This window comes from Colossoma macropomum, unplaced genomic scaffold (assembly GCF_904425465.1).
Source record: "Colossoma macropomum unplaced genomic scaffold, Colossoma_macropomum, whole genome shotgun sequence".
In the NCBI taxonomy this organism is placed as follows: Eukaryota; Metazoa; Chordata; class Actinopteri; order Characiformes; family Serrasalmidae; genus Colossoma; species Colossoma macropomum.
This window is the reverse complement of record NW_023494809.1, coordinates 31146626-31172215: the sequence shown is the minus strand read 5'-3', so window position 1 is coordinate 31172215 and position 25590 is coordinate 31146626. Positions and strand designations below refer to the sequence as shown.

The window sequence follows — 25590 nt, the reverse complement described above, 5'->3', positions numbered from 1 at the left end:
AACACTCAAAGAACCTATGCATGATTAAAGGGGTTTGCATGGTGAAGGTGTTCTTCAGATTGATGGAGAATGTGCTGTGTATGGTTCTATATAGAACACTTTAAAAAGGGTTCTTCTGTTGTAACAATAGTTCCATATAGAACAGTTTTCTTTACTAAAGAACCCCTGAAGAATCTTTTTTAGAGTGTGGGTTTAAGTTCTGTTATGTGTGAGGAATTCCTTTGTTTAACACCCTTCAGAAAAAAACAACAGTAAAACTCTAAAATCCATTTAAATCCATTAAAACACAATGAACAAATGCAGTGAAAACATATGAAGTCAATTTCAGCAGCACTGAAGGCCAGTTTTTAGAGTCAGTGTCACTGCAGCTGACTATAGTTTGTAATTTTGTCCGCATGTGCTGCCCCCTAGTGGTCAGCTACTGACCACACAAGAATTTGGTTATTATTCTATGGTTTTGTGATTGTGCGTTATTCACAGAAGTGTCTTAAAACAGAAAATCTTCTTAAACATGCCTTCTTTCCTATCTACACACTTAATAAGGTGAGATAAATTATTGTTTTTCAAAAAGCTTCTCCTTTTCTTAGCTTTTCTCTTAAAAAAGAGCAAGTGGTGCTCCTGGAAAGAGAAATCTTGGATTTTTTCATGTCTTAGAGTGTAAGAACTGCCAGGTTAGTTGTGAAACTACTTCAGAAAATATAAATGTTAAAATAAACCAAGAGGATGTTTTCTCCCCCATCTACGGAGCCCCTGAAAGGACATGGGGAAAAACACTGCGTGGGTTTTATTTGATGGAAATTAAAAAAAACCTCCTGCCTGCGAAATGACCTGAGATCAAATGAATATATCTTGGGATAATTTTCTCAGGATATATTCATTTGAGAAAAAAAAAATCTCAGGTCATTTTGCAGGCAGGAGGTTTTTTTATTTTATTTTCTATCAAAGAAAAACCCACGCAATGCCCCCCACACCCATGTCCTTTCAGGGGCTCCGTAACCATCCCTTAGCTCTCGTGTGCCGAGTTATTTTGAACGTTTTGTTTTAGTTTGTTTTACCTACATTTTGCTGTCCTCATCACTGACACGACTGAGTGGAAATATGATGGTCTACCTTCATCTATCCTGCCTAAGATTCTTCTTAGGAAAGCTTCTGTGAATCCGGCCCGCTGGGCCCAGAACACAGCTGCCCTTCACATCCTTACGTTCTCCCCAGCACCAAGCTCAACTCAGGAAAACCCTAAGCAGATGAGCTCAATCAGGTGTGTTAACAGCAAGGAAAATATTAAAATGAGCAGAACAAAACCAAGATATGATGAGAAGCACTACAAAAACCGAGTTTCCTTCACTTTAACATCAGATTATGATTAATAATTTGACTAATGATTAACATGACTGTACTGTACTAAACGTCTGTAAGCAGATCAGTCGTTACCCTTGTTCTCTTCGGTTCTCGCTCTGCGCGGCTGTCCCGGGTTTGTCTCTCTGGCCACACGAAAGCCTCTCCGCTCCGTATTCCTGGTGCCGAGGTCCAGACGGGGAGGGAAGACGACTCAAACTGCTTTTGTGAACCTCTAGAAGAACCTGCGCAGTATAACTGGTAATCATAACAATCACCACTACAGGAGTCAGCTGAGAGTTCTGGACTACCGCAGACTTACACTCAAAGATGGTTCTTCAAGGGTTCTTCAATAAAGAAAATGGTTCCATATAGAACCATGAACACTCAAAGAACCCTTTGCATGATTAAAGGGTTCTTGTGGTAGATGGTTCCATATAGCACCAAAAGGGATCTTCTATTGTTACAAGCATGACATCACAATAGAAGAACCCTTTTGGGTGCTATATAGAACCCTTCTCGAAAAGGTTCTATATAAACATCTACAGCACATTCTCCATCAATCTGAAGAACCATTTCATGATGCAAAGAACCCTATAATCATGCAAAGGGTTCTTTTGAGTGTTCATGGTTCTATACTGAACCATTTTCTTTACTAAAGAACCCTTGAAGAACCATCTTTTTTGAAGAGTGTGGCAATAGAAGAAGGCTTTTTGGTGCTATACAGAACCCTTTTCAAAAGGGTTCTATATAAAACCATACACAACACTTTCCTGATGAAAAGAACCCTTTTCTTTACTAAAGAACCCTTGAAGAATCATTCTTTTTAAGAGGGAATGTCAAGCCTGTACCAACAGAAGAACCCCTCTGGTGCTATATAGAAGGTTCTATGTAGAACAATCTACAGCACATTCTCCCTTTAATCATGTGACGTGTTCTTGAGTGTTCAAGGTTTTATATAGAACATTTTGAACCCTTGGAGAACCGACTTTTTAAGTGTGTAGGGTGACGGTTATCTGACTTTTTGCATTTGAGGGAGATGCTGAGGCCTCAATCTGCCTTCTGTTCAGATTTAGACCAACGCTGCATTTCAAAAAAAGAATAATTCAAAGATATGAAACATTTTATTAATAAAAGTCATGATACACTCCATGTGCTGAGTTTTGTGTCTGTCTCACAGCCCAATTTTCTGAGTTTAGCCTTTTTCTAAAATTTTATTTTCCTGTAAGAAAAAAAAAAACTAACATTGACTTCTTCCATAACAAAACCAAGAAATATTTACAACATGAAATGAACGAACGTGTCGGGCGACGTCAACGTCAGAGACTCACTGTACGCTCAGCTTAAACACGCAGACTAAAGGGGAGGCACTTTAAACGGGGCGACTTTCAGGGTTTTGGGTTTTGTGTGAAAATGGACCATTTTTCAGTCTCGTCAATCAGGTAGACTTTCCAAGCAGTGAGATATCGGTCAGCTCGACAACTGCAGACCAAAGTCCAGACTGTCCTGCAGAGCAGATCACGGCTAAAACACCCAGTTAACAGTGAAATCTGACCTTATTAACAGCCCGTGCGAGAACAGCCCCACCTGGAAAATGAGTGTCTGAGAACCAAGACACACTCTTAAAAACAATGGCTCTTCAAGGGTTCTTTAGTAAGGAACCATGAACATGGACAGAACCCCTTGCATGATTAAAGGGCTCTTTGCTTCGTGAGAGGTTTCTTCAAAATGTGCTGTAAATGGTTCTATATAAAACTTTTAACCACCAAAAGGGTGGTTCTACTGTTACAAGCTTGAAGTCGTAACAATAGAAGACCCTTTTGGGTGCTACATACAGAACCATATACAACACATTCTCCATCAATCTGAAGAACCCCATGCTTAAATGGTTCTTTGCATGGTGAAATGGTTCTTCAGATTGATGGAGAATGTGTTGTATATGGTTCAGTATATCGCCAAAAAGGGTTCTGCTGTTGTTAAAAACAAAGTTGTAACAAGATAAGAACGCTTTTTGGTGCTATATAGAACGATTCTCACAGACATTCTATATAGAACCATGTACAAAACATTCTCCATCAAGAACAATTTCACCATACAAGGAACCATTTAAGCATGAAATGCTTCTGTATACACGCTTAGCAAAAAGGGTTCCATTAATCTGAAGAACTTTCATGATGCATGGAACCCTTTAATCATGAAAAGCGTTCTTTGAGTGTTCATGGTTCTTCATAGAACCATTTTCCTTACTAAAGAACCCTTGAAGAACCATCTTTAAGAGCGTGGGAGAACAAACTCAGCTGTTGAAGAAAAGCAAACATTTTGACCCATAAGGGCTTTGACGGTGCCGACTACGGTGGATCTTCTCAGCTGGTATTAAAGAACCGGAAAGGAACCACATGTGCAGGAACATTTAGAACGTTACTTCGCCTTTTATTAAAACACACCTGACTCAGCTTTGGACTTCATAATTAAGCAGAGCTGTACCAGGCGTGTTGGAGCAGGGGGTCCAATCCTGGTCCTGGAGAGATCAGATTCAGGCCTTCATTACCTGGATCAGGTGTGTTCGATTAGGGCCGGAGCTAAACTGTGCAGGGTGGCAGATCTCCAGAACCAGGACTGGGCTCCCCTGCCTTAGAGCAAGGATGAGACTTCGCTAAACTATACAGTACAACAAGGACGTTCAATAAAACAGGATTTTATGAACAGCCTTTTCCTTGTCCTCCTATTGGACAGGGCTGGCTTTGGGCTCAAGTTGTCAGGCTGACTGAGAGGATGCTGGTTTACGTAGAACATCTCAGGACTGTTCAAAACCAGGACTCGGGAAACGAGGAGCTACGGCCTAGACAGATCCAGAAGGCCTTAGGAAAGAGTCGAACTAGCTGACGAAGTCGTTCTTATGTCTTTAGATCTGTTGAGAATGATCAAGAACCTTAGGAACAACTCGAGCTCCCAACCTGAAAAATCACTTCAGATGGTAAAAATTTATTTTAAACCTTCAAGTGAAACTTTAATGCAACTATGCACAAAATACACATTTCTGGAAGCAAAGATGCCAAATGACCGTTTGCAAAGTAATGACCGACTCATCTCTCCGCACTAGTGGCTTTACACGGTGAAACGTTCATGCAACTAGATTGCACTTGAGTTGCATAATGTAAAGCATCCTGCAACTAATCTGAAACTGCCCTAATTTCCATTCAAAAAAAGCTCCGGTATTAGCTTTAGCATTAGTTTGTCTGAAGGGGCTGCTTTCTCAGCTCATTAGACATGAACATCTACCACTTTAGTGCTCAGCCGGTAAAAAGATTTTATGGTGTGATTGATGTAAACATGGTTCCCAAAATCCGAAATTCATTTATTATCGTTTTATCAACTCTCAAACCCGTATATCTACAGTGAACATCGTGTAAGGCAGTGTAAGTTACTCTTCTGTGAGGTTCTAAAATTGCCACTGTGCTGCTGAACTTGGTCCGTTAGCACAGGTGTGTGGATGATACCAGGTGGTCTGAACTGCAAGTCTGACTGATGGTACCTAAAGCTGGGCCTAAGCAGCACGATTTTAGCCAGATTTTAACCGTTTTGCCCCTTTCGGCAAATTTTCATAATCTTAAGTGATTTTCTGTGTTGGGAGTTCGAGTTGAGCATAACATTCTTGATCACACTCAACACGTCCAAAGACGTAAGGCAGACATAATTCATCTGGTGCCTCGCAGAAAAGGGCTGAGGTTCGACTCAGATCCCAGTTAAAGAATAGAACCAAAAGCTCCGGCGTAAGGTTCCCCCTCATACAGTACGGTTCTAAATCTGAGATGACATCATTCAAACAGCAGCACAAGTCCTGGACTCATCCATTCTGTTCTCTTACGTTCAGTCACTTCAGCAGCGCCACAGGAGAAGAGGTACTGGAAGATTCGGGCATTCACTGAATTCACTGAGAGAAGCAAAACAGGCTTTGACTGCATGTAAGAACTTCTATTGTTCTGCCTCGAAGGAATTAATCCACATACAGCAGAGAAGAATTAGCCGATGGGTTTTCGGGTCAACAGAACGAAGGAGTTACGCTAGTGATATCTAACTAGTGTGAAGAGCACTGATGAGGTATGCGCTTGAAACACCTGGTCACGTTAAAATTGTGGGATCAAATCTAAGCATCAAAACCATTTAGTTCATTTTGAGGAATTCTAGACTGGATTCACAGAAATCCACAGTACTAGATAACAATCTGGGAGATTTAGTCACGTGTTATCGTCTCAGATTACACACTGATCAAGTGCCTTACCACGTCAACGCCTCAACTGGCTGCTCTCGCTGACGGGTCCCCCTCAAACGTCAACCACACTTGAAGTTAAATAAGATGCAAAGTCCAAACCTAACAACGATCGCAGAGAAAAACAACTCATTTCTGGTGTGAACGACAAGATGTAATTATGCATGGATTATTTACAATAAAAATCAGATCATTCTGACAGCTCCGTAATCAACACATGGGGAAACAAAAACATCCTTGTAAAACAAAGCAAATAGGAGTAAAAAAACAAAAAAAACAAAAAAGTCTTCAATGGTTCTAAACATTCTCAGCTGGAGGTTGTTGGTTCGGTCCCAGACCAGCATCACAGCTCTGACTCCAGTGCTCCGGTGACCAACCCTCCACCCGCAGATCGGCTTCCCTTAACAGTTCAGCGCCGTCCTTTCCCGACATACCTAACCAAGGTGATCACAGCCGTCTGAAGACCTCATTTAAGTGGATCAGGACAGTTAGATCTGGACTGCACTCAACTTTTACAGGACGGCAGACCTCCAGGAGAAGGACTGGCGTGACCACTGCACTTCCAGTGGAAGGTCAAAGAAAAGTCAGAGATTAAAAAGTGAAGAAAGGTCAGATCTTGTCCTGGATGAAGGGGTGCTGCAAGGCCTGGTTGATACTGATGCGCTTGGCTGGGTCCAACATCAGAGTGCCATCCAGCAGATCTTTCAGCTGCATCACCTTCTTCCGCTGCTCCTCAGGAAGCCTCTGGCCACCGATCAGGTCTGCTAGCAGGTCCTTCGTGGGGTTAATAGTGCTCATTACTGTCACTTTCTCCTAGAGAGAGAGAGAGAGAGAGAGAGAGAGAGAGAGAGAGAGAGAAGGTGCTTGAGTAATTTGTGTAAGATTGTCACCTTTTATGCACACAATCTTATATAGTGCTCATTACTTATACTGTTCATCACCGTTATCACCACCAAACGTCACATATGCATGTCTTGAATGTGCAGGAAACACATTTTGGATGCCAAATGACTTTGCAAAATAATGACCGACTCATCTCTCTGCAGTAATTCCTTCGTCAAGCAAAGGGAAAATTCTACAAGTTTAAAAGTAGCCTTACACAGTGAAACCTTCATGCAACTAGATTGCACTCGAGTTGCATAATGCAAAGCATCCTGCAACTAATCTGAAACTGCCCTAATTTCCATTGTTTCAATAAAGACCTCTTGTAAAAGATGCTGCATCCTCCTCAGCATCTAATTTTACTCTGAATAGCTCCAGTATTAGCTTTAGCATTAGTTTGTCTGAAGGGGCTGCTTTCTTAGTTAACCTGATATGAAAATCTACCACTTTAATGCCCAGTCAGTAAAAGATTTTATGGTTTGATTAACGTAAACATGGTTCCCAGAATCCTTTTTGTATTTAAATGGGCCTACATTCATTCAGTATCACTTCATTAATTCTTAAACAGGTACATCTCCAGTGAACATCTTGTAAAGAAGTTTATTTCTGGATAAAAAGGTGATAACACTATTTGGATAGTCCAATTTAGATGTTTTGTAGATGCTTAATTTACTTTCAAGTTAGATTCAAATAAATATCTACTAAACTGACCATAATCATCTTCAACTCTAAACCTGCTCTAATCCTAATCTTAACCTCAACCCAAAACCTAAACCAACCCTCACCTTGTTTCAAATCTTAACCCACCACCAGAATTAGAGTTTCAACAGATTCTACAGGGGAATCTACTGGACTATCCAAATAAAGTGAGACCAAAAAGGTTGGAGTTGCTCTTGTTTGTGGTTCTAGAATTGCAACTGTGCTGCAGACCACTTTAGTCCATTAGGACAAGTGTGCAGACGCTACCAGGTGACAGTAACTAAAGCTGGGCCTACATGACAATTTTTAGCCCAATTTTAACCCTGATTTGCCCCTTCTGACAAATTTTCACAATCTTAAGCGATTTTCCAGGTTGGGAGCTCAATCGTAAGCGATTCACAGTGTAGTTGATCTGGTAGTGTGAAAGGATAAACGGGTCAATCTTTAGCCCTCCGACTGAGCTCACGATCTTCACGAGTGTTAGATGGTTGGCAATGTAACTGAACAAGTGATTCAGGAAAAAGACAACATGTGGAAGAGAGAAATAAAAGGTGAAGAGAGATGTGCGTGTACTCCGCTGTGTGAGCAGCAGACCACGGAGACAGAAGAGCTGCTTGTTAATCACTCTCTTTACAGTTTCAAGTCAACAGGCAATGTGTAGTCAATATTTCTCCAGCTGTGACTGTGATAACAGTGTTTCAACTTAATTTACACCCTGTTTACATTTTCGCTACACTTCTTGTGTGCATAAAAGCACAAACAGGTACACCCATGTGATAACCTGGGATTCTGAGTGCTTCTTGTAGCCCAGTGGTCGTAAACCAAATGTTAAGAAGAGCCATTTATCTTTTCAACAAATCAAACCTCCACAACATTGTGTCCATTCTAACATCTTGGCTGTAAATATGTTAGTAAATTAGTATAGACTAACAAATATAAATTTACATATAAAATATGTAGAGACTGACTTTGCTCTGCTTTAAGCTTTAGCTCAGATATAGCTGATTTTCTCGCATCTCCAGCAGGAAACTTTTCCAAAAGTACAACAGTTTCTTGTAAAATGTCTCTCAACATTTGGCTTCTCGTTCACCAGCATCTTGTTTGAATTTTCTCATTCCACCTTAAATGGTGTCTGAGGCACCAGAATGTAACTGCTGCACCATTTAAGGTGGAACGGGAAAATTTGAACAAGACATGGACTTCAGCTTTGCGACTTTTTAGCGTTTGACAATTTTTCGCTGCAGATTAAACATTTTAGGAAACCAGCTGGAGTGATTATAAACACAGAAGTCCATTCATCTCCAAATGATCGATGTTGGTCTTAAATCTCTCTCTTTGCCGTCTGTGTTGCTATGGCGACCAGCAGTCTGCGCTGATCTTCAGGGTTAAAGGGTGAATTAGCAGTTCTACATTAACTCCAGAGTTTAAGACCATTTATTGTTAAACTGTGTTGAACGATCAGCAGAGCTTTATTTTACTGTAAAGGAGGATTATTTTATTTTTACCTACTAATCTGATTCAGCTGTGGAGCAACAGGACAGTAAAAGAGCCGCATGCGACACCTGTTGTAGCTGAAACTCGTTATAACCTCTTTTCGCCTTATTTTGCCTTTTTGCTTGCCCTCACTACAAAATACGAAATTCTGTTAAGACGGACGATAACTGTGATGCTTTTTGTTTTCGAAATCAGAATTTTCCATATTGTTTTTCTTAATTCTTTACTCTTGGGTTTGTATGACTTGTATTGGTAATTGTTACCGTACTATTTGTGTTATGTATGATATGTCTACTGGACCCCAGGAAGAATAGCAGCTATCACAATAGCAGCTAATGGGGATCCTAAAAATAAACAAAAATAAACAAAAATGGTCTACTGACAATTCTACACAATGACTGGACTGAATTTGATGAAGCTGAACAAACCCTCTCAGTCACTTTGTCCACTTCTATGTACAGGAAATTCAAGTTCTGGTCGAAGTGTTGATCTTTGAACAAGCCTTTCCGGATCATCTAAAAGACAGATACGAAAAACATGATTAATGTAGCAGCATAAAATATTTGAAGATTACAGCATCTGCCAAAGAAAGTCATGACTGTTTTGCAACTATATACTGTTCTAATTGAATGTCTCACACAAGATGGTTCTTCAAGAGTTCAGAAAATGGTTCTATATAGAATCAAGAACACTCAAAGAACCCTTTACATGATTAACGGTTTCTCTGCATCGTGAAAATGTTCCAGATTGCAGAGTGCAGTACATGGTTCTATCCAGAACCTTTCTGAAAAGGGTTCTATGTAGCACCAAAAAGGATTCTTCTATTGTTACAATGTTGAGCTGGTAACAAAAGAACAAACCTTTTTGGTACTATATAGAAGGATTTTTAAAAAGACCCTATATAGAACCATGTACAGCACATTCTATCATCAATCTGAAGAACCATTTAACCATGCAAGGAACCCTTTAATCATGCAAAAGGTCCTTTGACTGTTCATGGTTTTATATACAACTATTTTCTTTACTAAAGAACCCTTGAAGAACCATCTTTAAGAGAGCACAACAGTATTAACCAACAGTGCTGGCCAGACCTTGTTGGGCATCTTGCCCTTGAGGTCCATGGAGAGTTTGATCATGTGGTTGTTGGAGGAGCCGGGGAACAGGATTTTTCCTGTGTAGAGCTCATACAGCGTGCAGCCCACTGACCACATATCAATACCGTAATCATATGGCTTCCCAATAACTGCAGACAGAAACAGAGAGAAGAAATTAGTATAACATTCTAACTGCCACACAACAATTTACTTTTATGCAATTTTAATTTCCAGAGCAAGACAGAAGAGCAAGATCAAGGCCCAGTCCCATTCCTTATTTTCACCCCTACCCCTTGTTTTCGAGTGTTGCCCCTTGGAACTGAGTTACAGGGTAGTGGTTGAAATCTTCCCTCTGAAATGGGACCCTCAAATAAAAAGAGCATCACTTCATTAACAGCTACCAGCGCTGCTCTGTAGGCGACCCTGCCAGTCTGCAGTGACAGCAGAGGAGGGTAAAGTTCAGCTCCTCACTGCTGGGCTTTAGTTACATTTAGGGCATCATATGACTTCAAAGAGGGGGGCAATTATTTATTATCACCCACCCCTAATTCTTCAGTGATATGAAGCTGAAGTCAGATATTTGCCAGATTCTCATTCTAATTTTCCTGTTCCACCTTACATGGTTCTGCAGTTCTGACGCCTGAGGGGCCAGAATGTAACTGCTGCACCGTTTAAATTTAGCTACCGAGACGTCGGCACTACTAGTGATTTTTATGCTTGTTATGAAGAAAAGAACCAAAATACACTGAAACAACATTAAACTAAGACAACACAATGGTTATCGTAATTTCTTGACAGAGAAAATTCTCACATTTGTGGGTTTCTTTGGTTTCTTGTGCTCCATCTTGCCAGTTTTTCTTTTTTTCTCATAATACTCCGTTTGGAGGGTCACGTAGCTCTAATACTTCACCCTACCCCTCTACCTCAACAAGAACCGGGACACCCCACCCCTAGACATGAACATGACAAACGAAGGGGTAGGGCCGAAGGGTGAAATGGGAGTGGGCCCGGTTCCTGGCACTCAGCCACAAGGAAATAAAGTAGTGAAGGTGAGCTTACTGATCTCAGGAGCTCTGTAGAACCTGCTGACCAGGTAAGGTGTGATGTCGTTGTCAGCCACGTGAGACGCTGAGCCAAAGTCACAGAGTTTCAGGATGGTCTTGGACTCGTTCACCTGCCACAGGCAGAGAGAGAGAGAAGAAAGAAGGGGAAAGAGAGTGAAGCTACACCCGTTTCATGCATTTAATCCTCTCATACCGGTTCCTCTGAAACAAGAGGTCAATGGTGGACTACATGCACTCAGTCAAACCATTAAACAGAATCTATTAACTACTTTCTTTCACAATACACCAACTGTGAGACGCAAGTTTTAAGCTCACCAATATGTTGTCAGGTTTGATGTCAGCATGTAGGATGTTGCAGCGCTTCAGAAGCTTCAGGGCCAGAAAGAGCTGCTGGCTGTAAGAGCGAACGGCCTTAATGTGGAGCCCTACATCTTTCCCGTACTTCTTCAGGACCTCTCGTAGATTCATACTGTGTAGTGAGGGAGAAAAGAAGAAAGTGAGATTTAAGATTACATGGTTGAACTTCACTTTCATCCCAATTTTTGATCCAGATGACATTGATTTACAGAGGCACACACAGACAGTGGTGTCCAAGATTGAAAATCTGCGATTGTCTCTTTAAAACCAAGAAAATTTTAGGAATTTGAAAAACTGAAAAAGAAAAATCTTTGTTTCTGCACTCTTTCTAGGTCCACTGTTAAATTTTAAATGAAGAAAATGACTTTTTTTAAAACCTTTCAAACAGGCTGTTTAAATGAGTTAACAATAATTATAAATCCTATTATAATTACTCATTATTATAAGTAGAATAATTAATAACAATATATTTTATTATATAATTATTAATAAGAATTTGTCTATTATTATAATAATCAACAACTATCATTGCAATAATGATATTATAATTGTGTTATTTAATTTTGGTCGTTCTATCTAATGTATTTACATCCTTTTATTAATACCATGCTATCTTTAAAGCGTCACTGCTCCTCAGTAGTGTGAGCTGGACAGATGCGTTTTTGTGAACAGCATTAAAATACAAGCCCAAGTTTGTTGTTGTGGGTCGTTTACTTCCTAAATAAACCTACAGTGCAAATTTACAGAAAACATGGATTCCCTTTTAATGCTTGTTCAACTGTTTTGCTTACAGATCAGTTTAAATACACTTTTGGTCTTTGTGGCATGTCTTGAGGTTTTGTTGATATTCTGCATTGGACTGGATTTGATTAGTAGAATATGTGATTTGTAGATTTGAAAGTCGAGGTGGGCACGTTCACATGCAGCGCTAGAAAATGGGTGCTGTATTAAGCCTTGGGTTCACTACACGACGTTTAAAGTCTTAACAGATAATAAAAGACTGGGCGTCTCACACGATACATGGGCGACTGAAATACTGTGAATCACACACTAAACCATTAGTGAATCACACTTCGAGACAGAGGAAAGAAGCATGCAAAGGCAGAAGGTCTTAAAAAGGGTTATAATCTCTTCCCCTGAAGCATGTGTTCTGACTGCTCTTGACTGGATTTCATCTACCCATCAGAGGCTTATATTTATTATACCAAAATACCAAAAATTAACATTAATGAGACTCTGCATTTCACTCCAATTGTTACATTACAAGACAATGCAAAATAGAAGCATTTTCACTAGCAGTCTCAGACCTCTGCACTCCACTGTACATACAAACATAATGTGCAGTACCTGAGAGGCTCAAACACTAGACACAAGTGCTGTTTGTGGTAGAAATGCCTGAAGAGGCGCAAGCAGTGGAATTTATCATCAGGATCAGCATCGTTGAGCTTCTTCAGGAACTCCAGTTCCTTCAGCCCTGTCTTCTGCCTGTTAGATCACACAACACATTCTAAGCAATTTCAAAGAAATCAAAATATGAAACCACTGAGCCCATTCCAGATGAATAAATCAACAAATAATTACACTCACAAGTGTTTTATTTAAACCTCTTTGAAAATATTACAAGCACTCACATGAGCTCGTTGTTTCGGATGATTTTCACTGCCACCTCCTGGCCAGCACGGGCAGTGTCTCTGGCTCGGACAACGTTGCTGAAGACACCCTGCCCCGTGTAGCCATACACATCATAGCGCTTATCCAGCATCTCACCAATGTTTACACCTGGAAGAAGAAGGAGGGAAACACTAAGGGCTGATCTGGATACACGACTAACTCAAGTCTTCTCTTGACTTTAATTTAATGTATATATATATATATATATATATATATATATATATATATATATATATATATATATATATACATATATACACAATTGTGTGTTTACATGCACTCAATCATCCGATCATAATCAGATTTCTGCTGTTACCTATTTATTCAAATGGTCACAAACAGCACACTGATTTCTTAGATTAGAGTATGGACTAGAATTCTGATAAAGAAGCTGGATTTTTAGCTCAGTAATCAGATTTCTAAGTGCAAGTAAACTCTTACTCTGATTTCTTTCAGATTTCTCAGTCCGTGCATCTGCGAGATGCAACAAAACACTTTTGGAGCGGCGCTGAAACCGACTACATTCTTGACGAAATAAAGGATTTACATATTCTTCATCTTCTAGATGATGTATGTTCATATTTTCAGGTAAAGTGGCGCGATGTTTAAAAAAAAGCTGTGGCATGAAATTCGAGTTTCACATTATGTTTATGTCGTGCAGAAATCTGATTACTGTCTGACTCTCCTGGACTTTCCCCATTACCTGATTACCCAAATGCATGTAAACGTTTGATGATCGGATTACTGACAAATTCCGATTTTCTGCAGTTATCGGATTAAGTGCATGTAAACGCACTATGTTGACAGTGCTACTGGATGTCATCATCAGCAGAGAGTCTATCTGAGATTTTACTGTAGAAAACAGGAGTTTGTAAAGTCCCTTGTACAAAATGGTCACTGTATTGTGTTTTTCACGACGAAGCACTTACGATAGTAGCCTTCAGAATCAGTCCAGTTGTCCCTGAGATTTGGATTCTCTTTAAAGTCCTTCCCGATGCCCACAGCCCTGAGCCTGGCACTCTGTAGAGAACGCAAGAGAAAGAAGTCAGAGCTTCTCTACACACTGGGTGTTCACGTTTGTACAACCCCTGTGAGCAGAAACAATCATGACTGAAAGAGTGGACTAAGAGTGGAATTGGTTTTAAGTACTTTTTAACCCCCAAACTTACGTCGAAATCTGCAGCGAACATGTCGTCAGACTCCGTGAACATGTCAGGGGCGGAGGGCTTTTTTGTGTTGGCTGCTGATGAACAAAGAGCACAGAGCATTCGCATGTTTATTTCAAGCATCTATCTTATAAATAACACACAATGTTATGCTGCCTTAATAAATTTCTATCCCATACACACACACAAAAGATGGTTCTTCAAGGGTTCTTTAGTAAAGGACATTGTTCTATATTCAACCATGAACATCCAAAGAACCCTTTGTATGATTAACGGGTTCTTTGCATCCTGAAAGTGTTCTTCAGATTGATGGAGAGTGTGCTGTGGATGGTTGTATATAGAACCTTTGTGTTCTATATAGCAACAAAAAGGATTCTTCTATTGTAACAAGCCTGACATCGTAACATACAAACCCTTTTTGGTGCTATATAGAACCCTTTTCAAAAAGGCTCTATACAGAACCATCTACAGCACATTCTCCATCAATCTGAAGAACCACTTCACAATGCAAAGAACCCTTTAATCATGCACAGGGTTCTTTGAATGTTCATAGTTCTAAGTAGAGCCATTTTCTTTGCTGCAGAAGAACCATCATTTTTAGTGTGCAGCAAATAAATAATTGTGCATTAGAAGTTTGCTCCCTAAAGAAGAGCGTTAACTTATTTTTATTTAGAAAATTAAACAAAATGTAATCTAACCAGGGATATTCAACCCTGTGCATACAATTGTATGTAAACACAGCAATGCACTCACTTCTCTACACTGAGAAAACAGAAAATCAAAGCTTTCAACTGCACTCAATTTATAATTCAATTCAAATAAAATAATTTTCAAAAATTTGTCCCATGCTACAGACACATTAATCTTGGGCTTCAATGCATATGAATGACAGGCAATCCACCTGTTCAATGCATTGCAATTAAAAGTGTTTCCCTCCATTCTTCCACAACTGCTTTCCTACTTATCCAAATGTAAATCTGGATAAGAGCTATTGCACTACTTTGTCTTTGACCCCCGCAGGAGCACTGACCTTCTTTCTCCTGGGCGATGAGGTTGTGCTTGGCCTTCACGATGGCCTCAAACGTATTCACGTTCTCGCGCTCGTACTCTTTCACATCTGCAGCCGCTCTTTCCAGGATGTCGTCTGGAGAGGCTGAACGGCTGCGTGTGCTGCTCTGGGGGCTGCTGGGCTCGGACGCCATGGAGCCCATGTTGCTGTCCTCGTTCACTGCCTTGTATTTCTAAAAAAGAAAATGAGGGGGAAGAGAGAGAGAGAGAGAGAGAGAGAGAGAGAGAGAGAGAGAGAGAGAGAGAGAGAGAGAGAGAGAGAGAGTGTTGCTGGGCTTAGTGTTCAAGAGACCAAGAGCTGATAAAATTAGCATTCAAGAGAATGGAAAAGTGCCCAAGACAACAGAGCTGGTTAGAGCGACAACTTGTATCTTGCAAGAAAGCAGCTCATGAAAACACAACGGGTGAAACTGAGAATGTTTATTCACGCCACATGATCTTCCTGCAGGGGCCACAGTGGTGACAGTCTTCAGCTGTATCTCCAATGAGAGTGCAACGATTACTCGACTTAGTTAAATTGACGACCAAATTACTTGGTGACTAATTTAACAGTTGATTGGTTGGTGACGTCGTCATTAAAAGCCTACATCATTAAAGCCTAACATTCAACATCAACATATTCAGTAGAAAAATGATTTAGACAACACGATAAATGAGTAAGTCATTAATGGTTGATAGTTCACACAACTTCAGATATTTCACATCACGTGGCCCTGCTAAAGGGAGACAACAGGCGCTGTCAAGTAACAAACTCTAACAAAACAAATGAGTTCACACGGTAACGTTAATAACTTATTACAGATGGATTTAAGTTCGGCTACATTTCGATTTTCTTATGCCGTAAAATGCACTTGTCTTCAGTGATGTATGTATTTCCTTATTCGATCATTATAAGTTATAAATATTTAAAAGTCAGGATCAAAAGCTTATATTTGTCACAGAAAATTAACTAAATCAGACAGCGGCACGCAGCTGTATCTGACAGGCAGCCTGTTTCTGTATGCCCCTCCGCCGTGCCTGCGCGTGTGCCGAGTGTTTGCGGTCCATTAACACACGTCTTATTGACATAGTATAATAATTCCATTGCAAATCATAATAAATTTAAATAATTTATATAAAAGTCAATTTATAAACACTATACAGGGAAATAGGCAGAGTGGAAAAGACTATAATGTATTAATTAATGAATTCATTTATTTATTTATTTAACAAAAAGTGACTAAGCTAGTCACCTGACAAACCCAGAGCCACCCTTCAAGGCCGCACTGATTTCTTAATAAATGATGAGGAGCTCATGAGGCCATTTCCTCTTCCCAGAGCTATTTTAGTGTATCTATACCTTTGTACACTTACCTTACTGTTTTTTTCTTTCTTTTTTAATGAACAAATAAAATAAACCATGTTAGTAAGTAGGGGTGGGAATCTTTAGGCATCTCACGATTCGATTACGATTCAGAGGCTGCGATGCGATTATAAAACGATTATCGATGCATCTTTTTTCTCTATACATGATTTCTGTCTTCCTACGGTCTGAGGACTTGGTAGTTTTAAAGCAAAGTATTTGTAATGATCCATAATGTAAATGCATTACAGATCATTACAAATACTTTGTTTTAATTATCTAAAATATCTTTTATTAATAAATCAAATGGAGGTGATGTGGCAAGTGAACTAGAAGGCTCTCATTCAGAGACGCTGCTGCCACTCATCTGCGATAAAATGCGCTGTTACCCTGAAATAAGATCCAGTGGTGATGGGTGTCCACGCAGCACGTTACAGCCACCCTTTTGGTCTCGCTGTAGAGATTGGGGGGGTATTTTCGAGACTGGACGCTGAATCTCGGCTCCAAAGTGTGCAGCATAACGCGAAAGCCCTGGTTCTCAACGACCGAGAACAGACAGCAGACAGCAGGTCACATAGCCCCGAGGTCCGGCCTCGCCAGTAGCGAACGAAGAAACAGAGATTGAGACGAACATTTGGAGACTTATTCGCATTTATAAGCAGCGCGGTTGGTTAAATCTGCTGAGAGACTGTCTTTCTCTAAAAAGTTGAGAAAATGAACTCGCTTCTCTTTCGTATTTTCCCGTTCCACCTTAAATGGGGCAGCAGTTACATTCAGCACCTAAGGCAGAATTTAAGGTGGAACGGGAAAATTAGAACGAGAAGCTGGCGAATGAGAAGCGGCTTCAGCCTCGTAAAACAGCCGGACGCTGATACATTTTACAAGAAACTCTTCTAGTTTTGAAGAAAGGTTTTCTGGCGGAGATGGAAGGAAAGCGCCTGTAGCTAAAGCTTAAAGCAGAGCGGAGTAAATCTGCGCTCTCGTTTATATTTTTTGCCCATACTACGACATCATCACACACTGAGACATACTGGACATTCAGTGTTGTGGCTCCCAAGGTGGTTTGACTTCGTTGAAAGGCAAAACGGCTCTTCTTATCATTTGGGTTGTGACTCCTGATCTAACCTGGCTTTAATGCAGAGGGAGCCGGTCGGATTTCTCACTCATCCAGTTGTGTTTTTGTTATGTGCCGCCACAGACTGTCCGGGCGCTGCACTTACCCACTTCCAGTTCCGGCTTTTGCGATCCGTCAACATTACGTTATAAATTAAATATTTAGAAAATCGATTTTTGACGTTGAATGAATCGATTCAGAATCGTTCACGTCCGCATCGCGATGCATCTAAGAATCGAGTTTTTCCCGCACCCCTATTAGTAAGCCTGTTAAACCAGTGAGCACAGAGCACGAGGAGAACATCATGCTGCACTACTCTTTTCTCTCCTTTTGAGCGTTTCTTGTTGGAAACATTCAAATGAAAATGGTTTAAAAGATTTTTTATATAAATTTTTCACATGCAGAACAATGAGAACTTTTCTCCACAACAAAACTTGGAGCAACTTCTGATCACAGGTCTAAACACTTGTCAGTCTCCCACCTGCACTATAGCGAGCCGCTGCTGTCGTCGCTGTTCAATCAGAGCTTCCTCATCCTCCTCTTCAGCATCGAAGTCTTCCATCCTGAAAAGATTGACAAATTTAAGTAATCTAAACGACAATTAACAAACAGAAAACCTACAGGATCACGAACAGGTGTTTCTAATCTCACTGGACGTTTTCTCGGGCCACTTTCTCTACAGGAACTTACCTGATTTAATGCATCTGCTATTAGTCCTTTCTTTTATAGGCAATGCTGTGCACAGTTAAAGGGCAATTCCACCAAATTTTTCAAAACTTCTGCATAATTTACTCATTGATATGTAAACAAACATGATGTGAAATGGTTAACTGTAGAGACTCGGATGTCTTTACAGTGGTGGTGATAGGAACCAGGGGTCACCATGACTACAACACAAATATAGCCATTTTATTTACTATCCAGAACCACCAGTGAACCTACAAGTGTCTTCTGAGTTTTATATGTAATGCTAATATCAGCAAAATATCGAGAAATGTGAAAAAATAATATGAACAGTTTTTAAAAAAAGGCCAAAACTTTCTCCAGAAGCGATCATAAAACACTGTCTCAGGTATCAGACAGCACATCTGTAACCATCTCATGTAATAACTCTTGGTGATGTGGCTTTTAGAGGTATTAAACTCTTCAGACATCTGATTCCCACCACCACTGTGAACAATTCTAACTCATTAATCTTCAATAGAACAGAGCATTTTATACCAAACAATTCTGATTATTGTTTAATTATGCAAAAATTTTGAAAATTGGGTGGAATTCCCCTTTGAGCTGCTATATACAGAATATAAGTCCTTTCCAATCTTTATTCCACTCACTGAACGAATACAATGGCAGTGTATGAGCAACCCCTCCTACTTACACTTCCTCAGAGGAGGAGTCTTGGTCCGCCTTCATGCCCTCCGACAGGCTCCCCTTGAACTTGTCCTCGTCTCGGCTCCGCCTCCTCCTGCGCTCACGGTCCCTGGAGGTGGAGCGACGAGGTCTGGAGCGTCCGAACCGATCCCTCTCAGGAGACCTGAGAGAAAAACAGGGCAGAAGAGCCGGTCAGCCAGTGGCCTCCTTATTTATACCATCAGTGTCCAACCCAGAGTCGGCGCTTCTGAAGTGAGCTGTTCGATGAACGCTGTCCCAGGTGAGTCTATTCCGTTCGCTCTCTCACCTTCGTCTCAGAGGAGTGCGGCTCCGTCTCCTCGGCGAGAGGCGGGCCTGCCTGCGTGGTGACATGGACCTTCGTCTGAGCGGTGAGCGGCTGACCCTGCGCCTCATTGGGCTCGAGTCATGTGACCTTCCGATCCCATCAGCACGAGAGCGCTTCCTGAGGGAGGCAGAAACGTCCAGATATTAGTGTGAAGCCTCTCTGCTTTTACACCAAAACAGAGCACAAAATAAAGACCAACCTGCCGGAGAGCCACTCCCCTCCACAGGTAGTACTGAGCCTGGAGGACAAGTACCACGTAGAGTTTATTTCTAACCCTAAAGCACCAGAACATTAGACCCAGCGTGTTAGCTGTATTGTAGTTTCTCAGGACCACCTGATCTAAACTAGAGAATTTGGGAGCTGCAAGAGTGCTTTAAGGGGGCAAACAGCCCCTATTCACAACTTGAAAATAGTTGATGTGTAAAATCTAACAAATAATAATAGTAATAATAATAATAATAATAATAAAAAAAAGTTAGTTTTGTGGCCCTTAATCTCTGTAATCTAAGAAACATGGTTTAGACAGTCACACACTTTTAAGGTGTCCTTATTTTAAGGCAAATACCAGAGTATTTTATTTAGGGCTCAAATATCACGAATATTCAAAAATGAAAATATTCGACAGCTGCAGCCCGAAGTACAACACTCTACTGAACATTTTCATTTTAGAATAAGCCACTAAATATCATGAATATTTGAATATTCTATAAGAATAAGGTAAGCTTAAACGTGCCTTTCCCTTTTATGATCAAATGAAAACACTGTGCGTTCACATGCGCCCAATAATCTGATCATAATCAGATTTCTGTTGTTATCTGATTATTCAAATGGTCATGTAAACACTGATTTCTTAGATCGGAGTAAGGTTTAGAAATCTGAATAAGAGATCCGATAAAGAGGCTGGATTTTAGCTCAGTAATCAGACTTCTCAGTGCTGTAAACTCTTACTCTGATTTCTTTCGGATTTCTCAGTCTGAGCATGTGCGAAAACAGACAGTGGTACCAGAAATAAGTGAGCAGTCATTTGAAACCAAAGGATTTAAATATTCTTCATCTTCTAGATGATGTTTGTTCATATTTTCAGGTAAATCGGCGCGATGCTTAAAAAAATTTGAGTTTTACATTATGTTTACATCATGTTTTATTCTGTGAGTTTATCGGCTGGCTGTAAAGCAGAAATCTGATTACTGTCTGATTCATGTAGACCCGGAGTTTCCCCATTATCTGATTACTCATGTGCATGTAAATGTGTTGACTGGATTACTGATAAAATCTGATTTTCTGCAGTTATCGGATTTTTCAGTACACGTAAACGCACAGTCTGATCATTCCCGAGGCTGGAGTGGTAAATGATAAGTAGTACTGACAGGAGATTAGGCATGATTAAGTGTTGGACTAAACAAATGCAAAATACAGACATAAGACACAACCTGAGTCAGATCAAATGAACTCTGCAGTCCCTCAAGTAGCCTGAAAGCTTTAGATGACTTTAAAATCACTAATTCAGCTAAATGAACTGCCCGTCCGGCTGGAAACACCTGGCTAACGAGAGTAAGATTCACTATGCTGGCTGAGAAGCTTAATAACAAACTCAGCTTAACTGAACAGACAGGGAATCAGATATAGTTTAGCTGTGAGTTTCAATTTCAAAACTGTCCCAAGAGCTCACTTTCCAGCTATTTTCAATATTGCACAGTCACTGAAAAAACAGTTAAGACAGCCAAAGCTGACAAACAGAAGCTCCTGTTTCAGGTGCCAACTGTCCACTTTGATATCAAACTAAAAATAAAACTGATCCTCTTTAACAGCTCAGAGCAGCCCAGAGACAACCCCTGTGGCGAAAGTACAAGATCTGTAAATACAACGCAAAGTACAAAATTCACTGAGCAAGCCACAGCCTACTGTACAAATCAGGACCCGCAGTATTGACAGACCACCACAATATTAATGATATTCCTAATGCAAAATATTAGCACACTGGTGAACCACTGAGGGAACAAGAACGATATTGATTAACTGAAATGAGGATCAGGTAGACGTCCTGGCTCATCAAAACATCAGCTGAAGCTAATGTGAAAGGTGTGGTAATCTGACTGGGGATGATGCTCACTAATATGCAAAAAATGGATTTGTAATTTGTTGACGGGCCTAATAAATGATAATCATACAGCTATCACAACCCTTCATCCCTACCGCATAGAACTACCCCTCCGTTTTGAGCGTTCACATCTAGGGGGAGGGTGAAGTGTTGGGGCTACATGACCCTCCAAACGGAGGTTTTTCAGAGACTCCAAACAGAGAGTTATGGGAAAAAAAGAAAAACTGGCAAGACGACTGAACGAGAGACCAAAGAAACCCACAAGTGTGAGAATTTTCTCTGTTAAAAATTATAATAACCATCGGTTTATCTTAGTTTAATGTTGTTTCAGTGTATTATGGCCCTTTTCGTCATAAGCACACAAAAAATCACTAGTAGTGCTGATCTCAGTAGCTAAATTTCCCGTTCCACCTTAAATGGAACGGGAGAATTCGAACAAGAATCTGGTGAATATCTGACTTCAGCTTCATATCACTGAAGAATCAGTGGTGGGTGATAATAAATAATTGCCCCCCTCTTTGAAGATCATATGATGCCCTAAATGTAACTAAAGCCCAGCAGTGAGGAGCTGAACTTTACCCTCCTCTGCTGTCACTGCAGACTGGCAGGGTCGCCTACAGAGCAGCGCTGGTAGCTGTTAATGAAGTGATGCTCTTTTTATTTGAGGGTGCCATTTCAGAGGGAAGATTTCAACCACTACCCTGTAACTCAGTTCCAAGGAGACACTCGAAAACGAGGGGTAGGGGTAAAAATAAGAAATGAGATTGGGCCAATCTGATTGCTTGTTGACACTGTTTATTTTTCCTGTCCATTTAATTGAGATCTTGTAGTTGCAGGGCACAGAACAAGTGCCACTGAGTAAAGTGCTTAACCTAGTATATCCAGGGTTATCACTCCATCACTCCTCTCCAGTGACAGTATGTTCTCACTAACACAGCTGAAATAAAAGATCCCTACCTGACCGGTGAGTCTCTCCTGCGCTCGCCCGAGCGACTTCGAACCCTCCTGGCAGGCGATCTGTTCCTCGAGGGCGAGTGACTCTGTTTGGCGCTCCGTTCGGTGGAGCCTGAGGGCGGAGGATGGGACTGACGCTCCCTGCGGCGGGGAGAGGAACTGCGGCGACGCTGAGGGCTCGATGGCCTCCTGATGTGTGGCGAGCGGTTCTCCTTCCCCGACGAAGCATCCTTGGAAGGAGACTTCCCCGGCCTCTGTTCCCTGTCCGTCTCCGAACGGGCCGGGTGTCCATCTTTGGAGCGGGACCTACGATCCCGCGAGCGGCTCCTGCGCGACACGGACCGCCGGCTGGCCTGCTCTTGAGTCCGCTTCTCCTCTGTCCGAGTAGGGGAGGAGCGCCGGTCGGAACGTCCTTTCTGTTCGGTTCTCCTTTCTGTCGAGGAGCGCCTCCTGCTGGACGGAGACGGGGACTTCCTTCCCCTGTCTTTGGATCTGTCCCGGCTCCGGGAGCGCTTCTTGTCTTTAGACTTGCTGCGCTCCTTGGCCGACTCTCTGCTGCTTTTGGTCGTCTTGGTGGCTTTGCTGTCCTTCCCCGATCTGTCCCTGGACCTGCTGCGGCTGCGGCGCTTCCCGCTGGCTTTCCCGGCATCCGGCGATTCACGTCTGGCTTTGCCCCCCTTGCTGCTCTGGTCCCTGGGTGAACGAGTTTTGCCTCCGCTGCTTCTCTGACGCTGTTCCCCGTTACGCGCCCTCTGCCCCTCTGCATCCTCCTCGGAGCCGGAGTTATACCCCTGTAAGATAAGACCCATGCCTGACTGCACCTTCCCCTCCATCAGCTGACTGTCCAGCTCGGCTTTAATCAGCGCCCGCTGCTTCTCTAGGTCCTCCAGCAGGGCTCTGTCGTCCATGTTTGGGTTCTCAGAAGTGGGGGAGGCATCCTCGGCCTTCCGGCTGACGGCTCCCGCGGACGGAGACGTCGTCTCCTTGCGCCTGTGCTTCTTATGTTTGTGTCTGTGCTTGCGCTTCTTCTCCTTCTCCTCCTCGGACGCATGCTTATGCTTTTTGTGTTTGCTACGGTGCTTATGTTTCTTCTTCTTGTGTTTACTACCGCTGCTGCTGTGGTGCTTAGAGCCTTCACGCTGGTTCTCTCCGTTCACCTCGGCCTGCTCCTCGCCCTCCTCCTCCTCGTCCTCCTCTGACATTTCGCCGTTCTCATTCCCACTCTTCTCCGGACTTTCCAAGTCTTCTTTTCTGTTGATACAATTAAAACAAAAGTAATAATAACAACACATCATAACTTTGCCTTTATATGTATGTATATCTATGCAAAGATTCACAGAAGTTATCGAACTACTAAACCATGTGGAACGAAGAAAAGGACTGTGAAGTCATTACTTCACCCAATTATCAAGTGCTTAACTCTCCTGTGCTGCCAAAAATGTGCCCGAGGACGTCTGACTCAGCCTATCAGAGAGCTATCCCAACCTCATCCCACTAAACAATAAGAAAACACAGCTTTATACTTCATTTAACTTTTTAAAACTACATATTTGAAGTATTTTAGCAACAAATTGTACAGCAATGTTAGAAAATGCATTGTAAAAGCTCCACTTGACACCTATACCTATTTAGTTCCATTCTGCTTTGTCTTTTTGGTCCCTGCTCCAACTCAAACGGCGCACTTCGGTCCCCCACGACAAAAAGTTTGCCTCGATTCACCTCAGAGTTCGTAAACACTGCATCCGCTCACTGTCCACTCTATTAGACACTCCTACCTTGTTGGTCCACCATGTAAAGTCAGAGACGATAGCTCATCTGCTGCTGCACAGTTTGTGTTGGTCATCCTCTAGTCCTTCATCAGTGGTCACAGGACGCTGCCCACAGGACGCTGTTGGCTGGATGTTTTTGATTCTCAGTCCAGCAGTGACACTGAGGTGCTTAAAAACTTCAGCAGCACTGCTGTCTGATCCACTCAGACCAGCACAACGCACACTAACACACCACCACCACGTCAGAGTTACTGCCGTGCTGAGAATGATCCACCACCCAAATAGTACCTGCTCTGTGAGGGTCCATGGGGGTCCTGACCACTGAAGAACAGGGTAACAAAGTACGCAGAGAAACAGATGGACTACAGTCTGTAACTGTAGAACTACAAAGTGCACCTATATGGTCAGTGGAGCTGATAAAGTGGACAAAGAGCGCAGAAACGAGGAGGTGGACTTCACGCAGGAGCTGGTCGGTGTAACTAACGCTGTTGGCTCCGCTTCCTCCCCGCATGTGGACCAAGCAGCGAAGTTTCGACGCTAACGCTCCCGCGCTACCTGAGTGTTCCGCTCGCCACAGCTTCTGAATTTCGCCGGCCAAAGAAAGAGTAAAGGGGGTCCGAACCTCTCGGTCCGACTCTAGGACCGAAAAGTTGCGGCGGTTCTGCTGCTAACGCTGTTCGTGCGCGTCTGCCGAGAGAGGCTAATGCTGGTGCTATGCTAATTAGCACCTCTTGTGAGGAAAGTAGGCGACTAGCGTTACAATCCAACCGCTCAGCCGTTAAACTACCTAAAATAAACTGCTACAGTCGAACCTTATCGGAACAGAGCGCTCGGACCGGCTCCCACCGCCCGCGCTGGCGAGCCCGGTTAGCCGATGCTCGTGTGGAGCGAGGCTAACTCCGCTAGCAGCGCTAGGCTAACGGGCTAGCCCGGTCCGCAGCGCTGAGCACAGGACGGCTTACGGCCCGTTCGGAGCCGAATACCCCCCCTAATCGGGTAACTGACCGCAGGAGGACACAGTCCGGCACTGAAGCACCGGACACGGCGCAGAATGGAAGCCGTCCTCACCCGTTATTCAGCCGCCCGCTCGGTAGATCCATCTCCACCTCCGCCATTTTCTCCGCCTGGCGGCCGCTGTGTCTCCCCGCGGACCTGAGACCGACGGAGAAAGAGTCTGAGGGGCTTCTGCTCAGTACTGCCCCCCACCGCTCACTGCGCTCGACCGCCAGCGCGACGGAGACCCGACGAGCCGTTGGAGGTGGTCAGAATGTTATGCCTGATCGGTGTATATATATATATTTATATATACCAAACTCTCTTTACATTAAGTTACATTAAAAGTTAAGAATAGGCCGTCTGCTGTAAAGCTGCCGATACTTGCTTTTCATGTACGTATATTCACACACCAATCAGCAGCCACTTCATTAAGTCCATCACTTGTATCTACACTCACTGTCCATTTTATCAGCTCCACTGACCGTATAGTTTCACTCTGTAGT

The 25590-nt window shown here is 42.2% G+C and overlaps 1 protein-coding gene across 2 annotated transcripts; it reads right to left on the bottom strand.

Annotated features, from left to right (window-relative positions):
- Nucleotides 1–5731: 5731 nt before the first annotated feature.
- Nucleotides 5732–25281, bottom strand: prpf4bb (pre-mRNA processing factor 4Bb). Of its 2 annotated transcripts, none has more exons than XM_036558809.1 (15): nt 25160–25281; nt 22326–23573; nt 19232–19387; nt 18932–19087; nt 18035–18116; nt 15060–15270; nt 14033–14106; nt 13793–13883; nt 12824–12971; nt 12540–12677; nt 11151–11304; nt 10831–10945; nt 9769–9920; nt 9106–9192; nt 5732–6415 (listed from the first exon to the last, which is right to left on the bottom strand). In XM_036558809.1, the coding sequence occupies exons 1-15, from the start codon at nt 25204–25206 to the stop codon at nt 6212–6214; spliced, it is 3063 nt and encodes a 1020-aa protein (XP_036414702.1). In that variant the 5' UTR covers nt 25207–25281; the 3' UTR covers nt 5732–6211. The 2 variants fall into 2 exon arrangements, with proteins under 2 accessions (XP_036414702.1, XP_036414703.1); XM_036558810.1 differs by having other exon boundaries at nt 14033–14103.
- Nucleotides 25282–25590: the final 309 nt, after the last annotated feature.

Excerpts from the sequence above, each read along its gene's own strand:
- prpf4bb (XM_036558809.1), bottom strand. The coding sequence starts at position 25,206 with ATGGCGGAGGTGGAGATGGATCTACCGAGCGGGCGGCTGAATAACGG. Across the intron at positions 19,088-19,231 it reads CGCACTCCTCTGAGACGAAG|GTCTCCTGAGAGGGATCGGT; the intron begins GTGAGAGAGCGA and ends TTTTTCTCTCAG. Across the intron at positions 9,921-10,830 it reads CTACAGAGCTCCTGAGATCA|TTATTGGGAAGCCATATGAT; the intron begins GTAAGCTCACCT and ends TTCTGTCTGCAG.